This window comes from Salvia miltiorrhiza, chromosome 6, assembly GCF_028751815.1.
Source record: "Salvia miltiorrhiza cultivar Shanhuang (shh) chromosome 6, IMPLAD_Smil_shh, whole genome shotgun sequence".
NCBI lineage: Eukaryota > Viridiplantae > Streptophyta > Magnoliopsida > Lamiales > Lamiaceae > Salvia > Salvia miltiorrhiza.
The window spans coordinates 8,654,036-8,667,108 of NC_080392.1; the positions used below are offsets into that span (position 1 = coordinate 8,654,036).

At 33.2% G+C, this 13,073-nt stretch overlaps 1 protein-coding gene across 1 annotated transcript; it reads left to right on the forward strand.

The window, feature by feature from the left end:
• Nucleotides 1-10,800: 10,800 nt before the first annotated feature.
• Nucleotides 10,801-12,971, forward strand: LOC130988447 (putative GATA transcription factor 22). The gene is made up of 3 exons (XM_057912284.1): nt 10,801-11,197; nt 11,277-11,642; nt 12,330-12,971. The coding sequence occupies exons 1-3, from the start codon at nt 11,006-11,008 to the stop codon at nt 12,672-12,674; spliced, it is 903 nt and encodes a 300-aa protein (XP_057768267.1). The 5' UTR covers nt 10,801-11,005; the 3' UTR covers nt 12,675-12,971.
• Nucleotides 12,972-13,073: the final 102 nt, after the last annotated feature.

Sequence of the window (13,073 nt, forward strand, 5' to 3'; positions counted from 1 at the left end):
CACCACACTGTATTTGACGCGAGAGACACGATCGAACTACCGGACTATCACTAATCCATCTTCACGAGTCACTTTGCTAAAACTAAAGGTTCCTCGCGACAATGCGCACATGCAAAGTGCCCCTCAAAGCGCCAATTGTTGTACACAGATAGAACCATTTGAGTAGAAAATTGGGCTAGCCATAAAACAGGTAACACAAAAGTCCCACTAGAATGTACCATAGTGGTGCACACTTAATTATCTTCTTTTAAAGATATACTATCTTCGTCCTATTACAAATGTCTCATTACTTTTGGGCGCAGAGATTAAGAAATATATAGAATGTAGATAAAGTGAGTTGATGAAAATTATTTAAATATTAGGTATAGAGCGAGAATATGTTGCTAAAAAATGAATGAAACATTTGTAATGAGACATTTCATTATGGAAAGTGTGACATTTGTAATGGAACAAAGGGAGTAATACTTACAAATAACGTTCAAGAACTTTACTGTTCTAATGTGTGATACATTATCTTCCACATTTCTCAAGCATCAACTTTGTGCATTAATTGTTTCTCAAGCATCAAATTTGTGTATTAATTACTTGTTCATAATAATATGAAAATGAACAATTAAATACATTAAATTCATGTAGATTTGGAAAATGAACAATTAAATACATTAAATTCATGTAGATTTCAAATCTACAATAAAATCTCAATGAATTGGCCATAGTTAATTATGGTGTACCACCATTTATAAGTAAATTTTCCAACATCAAACCATACGTAAGGATAGATATCACGTAATGTCATAATGCTTGATCTTCTTATTTAATAATGTCAAGATTTTTTTTTTATATAAATTAGTATATAATGAGTTAACAATTTTAATTATGTCCTAGACCCAAACCAATGTTGCACACTAAATCTGAAGTGGCATGAAATTTTCGGCTCCATCCATCTCAATTCAATAGGCCACAAGACATAGGCACATATATTAAGAAACAAATAGTTTATAATAAAATAGGAGATATAAAATAAATTGTTTTGAAGATATATTTATCTAAAAAGTGGAAAAGAGAAATGAAGATATTATTTTTTAAATAAAATGAGAGATAATTATTTGTGGGCCAAAATGACATTTGGTGTAAATAATGAATTTTTGTAGAAATCTTTGTTATATATTGACTTTCTATTTTAGGAAGTGATCTATTGAAATGAGACATCTAAATAAGAAAACATTGCCTATTGAACTGGGACGGATGGAGTATAATACATCTGTATACATCATCGGCATTTCATGTGGATTTTTTTTTTATGTCGAATTTAAGCCTCGTAACATTATTCAAAAGATGGATGGAGTACAATTTACTAGAAGAAGAAAAAAAAAACAATATTATTTCAAAAAGAAGACAATGGATGATATTTTCCCTTTAGAAAGTATATACATATAACTACTGTAGAAATTATTGGGGTTTTTTTATTTTTGTATTTAACTATGTTTGTTGGCATGTTATATTATTAGTTTTATAAAGTATGTTTTTTGAAATTGTGGTTTACTATATGCATGGACAAATTTTGGAGAGTGGAGTTATATATAAAGGGGGTCCGACTAGGTGATTGGACATCAATGTTTGCTTCCTCGTGATCTTGTTGTAATCATTGAGGTTTCTATTCTAAGGCCTTTGGACAATATTAGTAAACTAATGGGATAATTGCGTGAAAATACACAAACTTTGCCAAAAATTCATATTTGACGCGAAGTTAGGATTTTACATTTTAACACATCAACTTTCGTTGTTGTCCAAATTTGACACGACTTAATTCTTAAAAATTCGAAAAACAACCCATTTTCGTAAATAATTATACAAAGACCCACATATGTTATTATTTGGGACATTTAAACCAAAACAAGATATTTCCTTATGATGTTTTCTTTTAATCTTTGTATAATTATTTACGAAAATGGTTGTTTTTCGAATTTTTAAGAATTAAGTCGTGTCAAATTTGGACAACAACGAAAGTTGGTGTATTAAAATGTAAAATCCTAACTTCGCGTCAAATATGGATTTTTGGCAAAGTTTATGTATTTAGGTGCAATTTTCCCTAAATTAATTATAATATGCTTCACGGTGAAGAAAAGTTATGTATATATTAATTGAAGTCGACAATCTGATCTATCCAAAAATCCAAATTCTTGTAGTGTTTAGATTTGTATTACTTTTTCTTTTTTCTTTTTTAGACGAAAGAACGAAAAGATTTTATTCAAGACAGATCTTCCTCAACAACTTCCCGCAGCCAAATTAATTAAGTGTGACCCTTTTCTTTTCCCTCGTTTTATGTTTCAGGAGGAAAATGTGATCGTTAATGCTTAAGTTAGGTAGAGCATGAAACTGTTAAATTATGATTATTAATATTAATATTATAAAGACTAAATAGCATTACAAGTTACCATTATATACTACTACAATTGGTCAATATTTGAATCTCGAATCTTGTTTATCGAATATTTTTAGTATGGAATTGAATCTCGAATCTTGTTTATCGAATATTTTAAGGTTCATGAACTTAATCCTATACGAACTTTCTAAATTTATATTTATAGTCAAAATATTAATTACTCCCTCCGTCCCCAAAATAAGTTCCTCTTTGGGGACGGCACGGGTTTTAAGGAAAATGGTAAATTGTATTGATAGTGGAGAAAAATATGTTATAATTAGTATTGGGAGTGGTGAAAAGGTGAAAAGGTGAAAAAGTGGTATAATTAGTATTGGGAGTGGTGAAAAAGTGAAAAGTAAGAATAAATAAAGTATTATTAGTGGTGGGGTAGTTGTCCAAAAATAGAAAGAAAGAAAGAGGAACTTATTTGGGGGACGTCCCAAAATGGAAAAAGAGGAACTTATTTCAGGGACGGAGGGAGTATTATTTTTTTTAAATATAATTCATTCAAAATACATACTACAATAATTTACATTTTCAAGTTGAATCATTTTACGAACGTGTTCACAAGCAAACGAGCCGAATACTACTAAGCTCAAGTTTGGTTTGTTTATTTATCGAATTTTTTAAACAAATTTAAACGATTTTTTTTGGAACCGAGCTCTTAATAATTTGCGAGCTGCTTAATTTGTTTACAGCCCTACATGGCGGCATCTTGTGGAATCAACAGTTCCAAATTTTGAAACACATACAATTCTATAAAATTTGAATAAAATAAACTTTAAAAAATTGATTATGGAACACAATTCTTTAAAATTCTATATATATAGGGGAAGACTACGGTATAAACACTTCTTAACATATAAACGAACTAATTAAAATATATGAATTCTATGTAAAACACATATGAATTTGCTGTTTAAATGTATAAATTGTGAAAAATAATTTTTTTCTACCTATAGGTTTCAAACTCGAGACCATGAATTCATTCAACAAGGTGATGAATTAACTGTAGATTTTGATGATCTAAGGACTGAAAATAGTTTCTATATTTTATATGCTAAAAGGTATTTTTACTTTAGCCTACCCCTATATATGGATACATGTCGGATGTAGGTCGCCTATATATATATAATATATATACATACATATATACATATACATACATATATATAGGCTACCTGTATCCGACATGTATCCATACAAAATAATTTTTTGTTGTTGTTCACACTAACCCATTAACTTCGTATGTATTAGTATCGCGCTATCACACCGTGTTAAAAGTTGTGTGCCTTAATTGGCTCAGGCTATTTTTGGTACAATCCAAGTGGATTGTACCTATTTTAGGTTCAAAATTTTTAACCCTAACTCTTCATCTTTAGTGTTTAAGCTAGCCCATCAGGCCAGAAAATTTACGAAAAAAATTTAATATGTAGTATAAATTTTTATGATAACTATATTCTTTTAATAAAAAAATAGGTCATGTTATCGAGATACTTAATATTGTATTATATGCAAAAATGAATATTATATCAACTTTAACTTACATAAATTTTGATAAGCATCTAAAATAACGTCTTATTATGAAATTAAGAAATAAAAAAGTAGTTTAATTGATAATTTTAAGATGAAGTTTTTCTCCGGGCTAGTTCTATCGGGCTCAGACTATTTTTAGTTTGATCTTATCATATTTAATGTTTTTCCGTCTTGAATTTTTTGATCGTAACCCTTATTTTTTTCTCAAATTATTTCGGCCTCCGTCAATTTTGAATTGGACTGGCATCTGTAAATTTCCACCTAATGATTTTCTCGAAGTATTGATTAAACTTACGAATTTCGGTTTGAACTGACATGCATCCCTAAATTTCCACTCCAAATTTCCACATAATACTCTATTCATTATGACACTTTTTGTGGGCATAACTTTTTATAAAATGGTTAATTACTTATAAATATATAAACTACAACCAAATTTTGGTTTAAACCAGATCTATTTTTCTGGTAAAAAAAATATTACTACCTCTGTCCCATAAAAATATGAATAATTTTCCTTTTTCACATGTCTCATAAAAATATGCATAGCCCATTATAGTAATATTAATTCTCTCACTAAATATCACAATTAATGTGAGACTATTTCTCCCCTCACAGTAGACTTTACAAGATTTCTTAAAACTCGTGTCGTCCCATACTATGCATATTTTTATGGAAAGGAAGAACTATAAACTTTAAATTATTTGGAATTTGGCCTGACTTCCAAAGTTTGCTGGTCAATAACTTGATTGTCTGGAATCTGATGGATTATTCGAAGGTACCGTTGAAAACCTTTTGATGATATATAATTCTCTAATGATACTCATATTGTTGGATTTTGATCACCGAAAGTAGTCGAAAAAAAAGAAAAAATATAGAGTTTCACAATATCAACTTTCATGCCATTTTTCGACCTCTTTAAGTGATTAAAATCCAACAATATTATAATTATCATTAGAAAGATAACGTCACGAACTTTCCAACGTTACATTCGAATTGTCCATCAAACTCCCGACAATCAAGTTATTAGCCAACAAACTTTGGGCTCATGTCAAATTTCAAAATTTGGTTAAAAATCAAAATTTGAATATAATTCGTGTATTTATAGGTAATTAACCCTTCATAAAATGAGTGGTGGTTTTTATGTAGTGGAGAAATGGTCTCATGCACCATACGAAATGAGTGGTTGAGATTGAATTAATGATGATTTTTTTAAAAAAAAATAAGGGATATTTGTGAGGATAAAAGATAAAAATATATATATAATCATATTTTAAAAATAAAAGTATCATATTTTTTATGGACAGAGGGAATAATAAGCAATTCTAATTTATTCAAAAAGCAACAGAGTAACTCCAAGTTTCCACATAATAATAAGCCATTGTGATTTATTTAAAAAGCACCAAGAGATATTGAGCAACTTCCACTACAATATTTTTTTTATTAGTGACATGAGGCTTGATAGCCAATTCATGTCATAAAAATTATTGGCGTTTGAAAATGTAACTATTAATTAGTAATTAGCTACATTATCAAATGCCATTAATTTTTATGACACACATATAATAGCTATCAAGTCTCATGTGACTAGTAGATTTTTTTTTTGCTAGTGTCCACAAAATTTGAAAAGCAATAAACAAAAAATAAGCTACGTACACTACAATATTGAACATGAATTGGCTGCTTCCTACCAAACGAGAGGGATATATAAAGATAGAGAGAGAGCCGTTACAGATAACATTGAGAAAAATTAACAACATACGAAAATATCTCATAATATAAATACAACAATCTATTTAAAATGATTAAAGAGTATTACAGTACCATTTGATTAGGATTATAATAAATGAATAATATCAATGTAAAATGACCAATCAATAATTTTCATATATTTCTATGAAAGTAGACAGTTTTAACTAAATTAGTTTTTAGTTAACTCATAAGAGCACCTCCAATGCATGGTGTCTTAGGGGGTGTATTAGATGGTGGTCTCCACTTAAGACACATCCCTCTTCAATGCATTGGTGCTTAGAGGGTGTCTTAGATCTCCATTTCCACAAAATTCATATTTCTACACTTTTATTTTTAAATTCTCAATTTCATTAAAAATAAAATTAAACATTACAATAATTAAAATAAAATTAAAAACATAATTAAAATAAGATAATAAAATAAAAAATAAAAATAATTTCCTAATTTAAATAAGCCCTCGACGCTTGAGCACTTCTTGGACTAGGTGGTTGTACAAAGTCAATTGTGCCTCTGTCATACCCGTCGTGTCCTTGTTCAAGAGCTTCATATTCATCTCCTCCCGTTTCATCTCGGCTTGCATTTTTTTGACCTCGGCGATTTCCCCCGTTTTGAGAGCATGCTCCCTCATGCTTTCGGCCACCTTCTCGAGGGCGTCGGAGAACGTTGAACCTCCTCCCGAAGACCCTTCTCCCTTCTTCGCCTTGCCCTTGTCTTGCTTTGCCGCTTTTTGGCGTTGGGGCCTCGTCGTGACACTCGGCTCCGAAGAAGTGGTGGTTGCTCCACCATCGGAGCCCTTCGACTTCTTTGCGGAGTGGACATCCCCAGCTTGCGACATGAATCTTTCGCATTCGCGAAGCACTTTTCTAGCTTTGATGTAGGAGAATTGCTTCTTGAAATTCGCCTCGAACATTGTCTGGGCTTGTTGGGTGATTTAATCGTCGCTCATACCACTCCCCCAATTCTCCTTGCAAGTGTTGTAGAAGCCCTCGAAGAATTTCGTCTCCTTTTGGACACGGGCGAAGTGGGACTTGAGATGTTCCGGCTTTCGCGGCGGCGCTCCCGACTCATTGAGCGCGTTGAACTTCTCCGCGATTGCTCCCCAATATTGGAGCAACCTTTGGGAGGTCCCCAAAATAGGATTGTGAGTTGCCTCCGCCCACAAGATTGCCACGAGCTCGGACTCCTCGCTAGAATATGAAGCGCGGGTGCCCTTGGCTTTCGGCCTAGCCGCCTCCGGCTCTTCTTGGACGTTGACGTGCGCCGCAGGCGTGGGAAGATTTCCCGTAGCCAAGACATTGGAAGCTTGCGAAAATGGAGCAAACCCCATCATCGGAAGCCTCGAACCACCGCCTTGTTGCTCGAGGTATTCATCGAATTCGCGATCCATTAAAAGACAAATATAGAAGAGAGAATTGTAGTTGAGATGAGAAAATTTTTGAAGAGAAATTTGTAGTTGAGAAAGTGGTGAATTTTATATTGTGAAAGAGTGGTATTTATAGAAGGGAAAAAAAGAAAAAAAAAACAAAACAAAACAAAAATAGTTGTTCAGCAACGGTCGAATTTAAAAAAAATCAAACGGCTAAATTTATTAAAAATCAGATTTTTGATTTTTTTTTTAAATGGGGCGCGTCCCCCTTCGCCCCGGGTTTCCACTTCGACACGCCCTCGCATCAGGTCGGCTCTCCAGCGCGGCCACCCTCCCAGCGCCCCGGATCGAACCCCCCGGTGGAGATGCTCTAAGAACTAGTAATTGGTGAGCAGTCAGGTCTCGCTTGCATCCCATGTGAGGGTTGTGTAGCGGTGGCAGCAGACTTATTAATTTCCCTCTTAATTAATTATCATTCTACAACATGGTGTGTGTGTGCGTGGGCGTGGAATATTTTTTAAATATGTAACAAAGATATTACGCTTAGTTGGAGTGTCAGAATATTGAGACCTCTCTCTCAACAAAAATGCACATGATTATTCTTTTATTTTGTTTTTCGTTTATTAAAATTCTGGAATGAACGAATTGATGTGATTTTACATAGATAACCATGTACGATAAAGACGATGAAGGTATTGAGCAGTAAATAAATAAGGATGGGTATATATGAATATGAATGAGAAAAAGTTTAACAACAAAATGATTGTGGGGAGAGAGGCGTCGCTGTCCTTTGCCTCACCCGGCCGGCTGCATATATAATACTAACACAATTGCAATATACTATATGCTGCCTCCATGCAACTATATATCTCAAGATGCACGTACAAATTCTCTCTCTCTCTCTCATATATATATGTGTGTAGGGCGATTCAAATAAAAATTTTGTGTATTTTAGTAACTAATTAACTAAAAACCAATATGTACCAATACCATTGATCATATGATCGATTGTCATAAAATGAAGTATTATGAGAAAAGTACAATATTTCGTGTGGAAACTAATTGTGAAAATATCCATTTAGGGTGTCTTTTCTTTAGTTGATAAATTTATCGTAAAAGAATGAGGGATAACAAAATTTTCTCCCTTTCAATCCCCTCTCATTTTCCCTCATTTTCTATAAATTAAGAGAATTTCGCTACTTCTCATTCCTTCTTTTCACTCCAAGAAGGAATAATATTATCCCTCCATTTTTAGTGTGATAATATTATCCATCATTCAAGTGAAAAAAAATGAATGCGAAATGAGAAATGCTATTATAAAGAAAATGAGGGAAAATAAATAGGGGATTTAAAGGAAGAATTTTTTGTTATCCCTCATTTTCTCTCATGATAATTTTATCAATCAAAGAGAACACACCTTTAGTCAATATCTAAGAACTTGATTGTTTTTAATATTAAGCAGCCGAAGAACAATAATTAAGCTCATGTTTGGTTGGATCTTTTTGGAGCTTGGAAATAGATTCAATTAATTGAATCTATTACTTAGTATTTGGTTTGGATATAATGAGTTAACTATATATTACTCTTATTTGGGGTTACCCCTCAAAATAGAGGAAAAACAAAATAAAGGTAATTCCTTACTAGTGATTCATTTCTATTGTTAAACCAAACACTTAATAAAAATAACAGTTATTGTTAGCATTCCTCCCCTTTAACAAGTTACGAGACTAAAAACATATTTATCCAGGGTTGAGCGTGAGCGACATCAACTTGTAGATAACAGTATGTATGTATAGATGGTTTATTTGATTATTAATTTGTTTATTGGAGTTTGTTAGATTTTAATCGTACAACTAGATACAACCATAATTTGTACTTGTAATTTTTCAGAAAGAACTAATTAAGAATTTTCATATATATATAATTACGAACCAACAAAAATGCATGAATTTTATGTATAACACGCATGAATAAACTGTATAAAGGTATGAATTGCGAAAAATAATTTTTTGCTACCTTTGGGATTCGAACTCAGGACCATGAATTTATCCAACAAGGTGATGAATCAACCGTAGATCTTGATGATCTAAGGGCTGAAAATGGTTCCTAATTTATATTTTAAGAAGCGTTTTTATTTTAGCCTTCCCATATATATATATATATATATATATATATATATATATACAGAGAGGTTCAAGAAATAACCACTAAATAAAAGAAGAACGGAGAACCATTTTCAGCCATTCGATCATCAAGATCTACGGTGGATGCATCATCTTGTTGGATGAATGCAGATCCTGGGTTCGAATCCTGAATGGAGCAATTTTTTATATTTTTTTGAGTGCATTAATTTTAACAGTGAATGTATTAATTTTTACAGTTGATGCATTAGATTTGATGGTTCTCACGTTCTCACAAATAATGTAGTTCTCTCTAGAACCACACCCTATATATATATATATATATATATATATATATATATAGGGATGGGCTAAAATAAGAGCATTTCTTAAGATATAAAATAAGAATCATTTTCAGCCATTAGATCATTAGGATCTACGGTTGATTTGTTGTCATGTTGGATGGATTTATGGTCCTGAGTTCGAATCCCAAAGGTAGCAAAAATTTATTTTTCACAATTCATACCTTTATACAGCGAATTCATATGTATTCTACATAAAATTCATACATTAAAAATTGCTCTTATTTCTTATTTTAAGATGTGCTCTCACGGTAGCCCACCCATATATATATATATATATATGTATATATATATATATATATATATATATAGGGGAGGACTAAAATAAGTACACTTCTTAAGATATAAAATAAGAATCATTTTCAGCCCTTAGATCATCAAGATCTACGGTTGATTCATCATCCTACTGGATGAATTCATGGTCCTGAGTTCGAATCTCAAAGGTAGCAAAAATTTATTTTTCGCAATTTACCTTTATACAACGAATTCATACGTGTTCTACATAAAATTCATACATTTTTCTTAGTTCTTAATTCTTATTTTAAGAGGCGCTCTCACGGTAGCCCTCCCATATATATATATATATATATATAGTATCCACTCCCCTCATAATATATAGGTCCAAATCTGGACCACACAATGGGGCCACGTGGCTCACTAGGAGTGCACCACGTGGCAACAGCCTCCCAAGACATTTCAAAATTGACACTATAAGATTGTAAATGATACTATAATATTTTAAATGACACTATAAGATTGAAAATGACACTATAACATTATAAATGTTATAATGTCATTTATATAATCGAATAGTGTCAATTATAGACAGTGTCATTTGTATAACCGAAATAGTGTCATATTTACACGATTTAAGTCAGGATGCGATAGTTAGTGATCCCTCACAAACTATAGGGCTCTGATCCAGATATGATAATAATTAAATTAAAGTAAGAATGAAAATTATAAACTAGGATGCAATAGTAAGTGATCCCTCACAAAATTGATGGAAAAGACATGACAAAAGGTGTAAAGGGGCTCTTAACCCTATGTGTGGCCATGAAATGTACTAATTATCGCATATATTTCAGATCATTCTTCACTAATCAATTGCATAATCATTTGATTTATGAGTAGTAAAATAGAATGACAATTTTAAAAGATAGGGTTGTGTGAAATGGTCGTGTGGTAGCATTCGACTCCCTTCCTTTGTCTTTTTACTACACTTGTTTGTTTGGTTGCCATGAAGTCACGTGAATGCCTGCAGCCTCAATTTCCCCCCTTCGCCTTCCCCTTCCCTTTATAACACCCTCTTACCTCACCTCATTAGCCCCTTTTACACACACATCACACACTACTTCCTCAACACCACTTCCATTTTCCTCGAATTGGATCAACAAAGGAAAACATTTGCCCTTTTCTTCACTCATCTTTTTTGTTTTCTTACTCACAAATGAACTTAAACTCTCCCCCTCCTTCACATTTTCCTATGCACCAAATTACTAGTCATGACAATGATCATGAGCACCCCTTCCTCCCAAATCGATCCTCTTCTGTCTCTTGTCATTTTTTCTTCGATCCCACTCGCGATCACGCCGGATTCTACGATCATCCCCAACTCTACCAACCTACTCATCATATCGCGGTACGTACACATATTTCTTCTTTCTTTCTTTTTTTCAAAAAAAAGTGAGAGTAATAATTGTAGTCTGTTTTGATCTTAGGGTGATCAGAACTACGGGTACCACGGCGGATCAGCATACGAGACGAAGAGCGTGGACGAGAGCAGCCTCAAGTTAACCTTATGGAAGAAAGAAGATGATGATGAGCTCCAAATTAGCAGTAATAATAATAGTAACCCTATGAGATGGATGTCTTCGAAGATGAGGGTGATGCAGAAGATGAAGAAGACGGATCATGATCGCGCTGCCGCGGTTAAGACGACGGCACAGCAGCCTTCGTCGTCATCTGCGGAGACCGACTTGAGCAGCAACAGTTCCTCTTACAACAATAACAGTCCAATTAGGGTTTGCTCCGACTGCAACACTACCAAGACCCCTCTCTGGAGAAGTGGTCCCAAAGGCCCTAAGGTAATTATAAAACCTTTTCTTATTTATTTAAGGGATTTTCACAAATAAAATCACAATCTATCTCAAATTTGCAATTTTAACGTAACTTTTGAAATAAGGTGAATTTAATCACCACATATTCAATTTTTGTAATCTCGTCCCCTTATTTTCTTTTTCTTTTTTCTGTCGCCGGAATACTGAGTTGGAGTACATACGTTTGTGTTTGGGTTTCTCACAGTGTCTTTTGGGATGTTCGTGTGTCACAGCAAAAAAAAATGAAAAGTTAAGTACGATGTTTGTGTATATGAATAAAACACGTTTTAATTTTATTCAGCAATTTTATTGCAAATGACGTTGTAAAATTGGGGGAACGGAATTGCAAAACTTGAAAAGGTGATAGATTCAATTCACCACACTTCAAAAATCACGTCAAACTTATAATTTCAAGATAATTTGTGATTTTATTTGCCGAAACCCCTTTATTTAATCAATTATATATCAATCTTTAAAACTTATCAAATTTATCCTAGTCATCATTTCAGTTTTTTTATCGATTTTACCATGAGAGCAAGCTCATATCAAGCTATTGAATCGTGACGTGAACGACTTGTTATGATTAACCCTAAACGGGATTATATGTTACTCAATAAATCGAGGAAAAATTAAAACGAAGATTATTTGTATAATTTTATTTTTATATATTTGCAGTCGCTATGCAATGCGTGTGGTATCAGGCAGAGGAAAGCGAGGCGAGCCATGGCCGCAGCGGCCAATGGCGCGGCTGCTAACGGCGGCGGTCAGCCACCGGCAATGAAAATCAAGCTGCAGCAGAAAGGGAAGAACGGGCAGGCCGCGTCGCAGCTGAAGAAACGGTGCAAGACATCGGCTGTGGCGGCGGCGGCAGCGGGTGGGAACGTGCAGAAACGGATTGGTTTCGAGGATTTCTTGATAAACTTGAGCAAGAATTTGGCGTTTCACAGAGTGTTTCCAGACGACGAGAAGGATGCTGCGATCTTGCTCATGGCTCTATCTTCTGGCCTCGTTAATGGTTGAATTTTTTTTCATTTTTATTTTGGTTTCTTGATCGAGATAATTAAGCAGATTAGGGTTAATGTGAGAAAATGTGTTTTTTGTGATGGATCGATATTAATTAGGAGATCAAGTGAGTGAGATTTTAATTATGTTTCTTTTTTTTTTTCTCCATATTTAATAAGAAATAAGGCATAATAAATTTGTGTGGTGATCTTTGTAAAACCTCTTGGGACAAGTTGATAACCTAATATGGATCTCTTGTTCACATATATATATATCTCAATTTAATTTATATATGTTTTAATCCGATTCAATCAACGTTGATGTGGTATTTTGTAGCCAGCTGCATCATTGTTTGGTCCGTTTGGTTCTTTTTTTCATTCTTTATTTAATATTATTATTTTTTATTTTTTGATCGTG

Coding starts and splice junctions, on each gene's coding strand:
- LOC130988447 (XM_057912284.1), top strand. CDS start 11,006: ATGAACTTAAACTCTCCCCCTCCTTCACATTTTCCTATGCACCAAATT. Junction 11,198..11,276: donor AACCTACTCATCATATCGCG/GTACGTACACAT, acceptor TTTTGATCTTAG/GGTGATCAGAACTACGGGTA. Junction 11,643..12,329: donor GTGGTCCCAAAGGCCCTAAG/GTAATTATAAAA, acceptor ATATATTTGCAG/TCGCTATGCAATGCGTGTGG.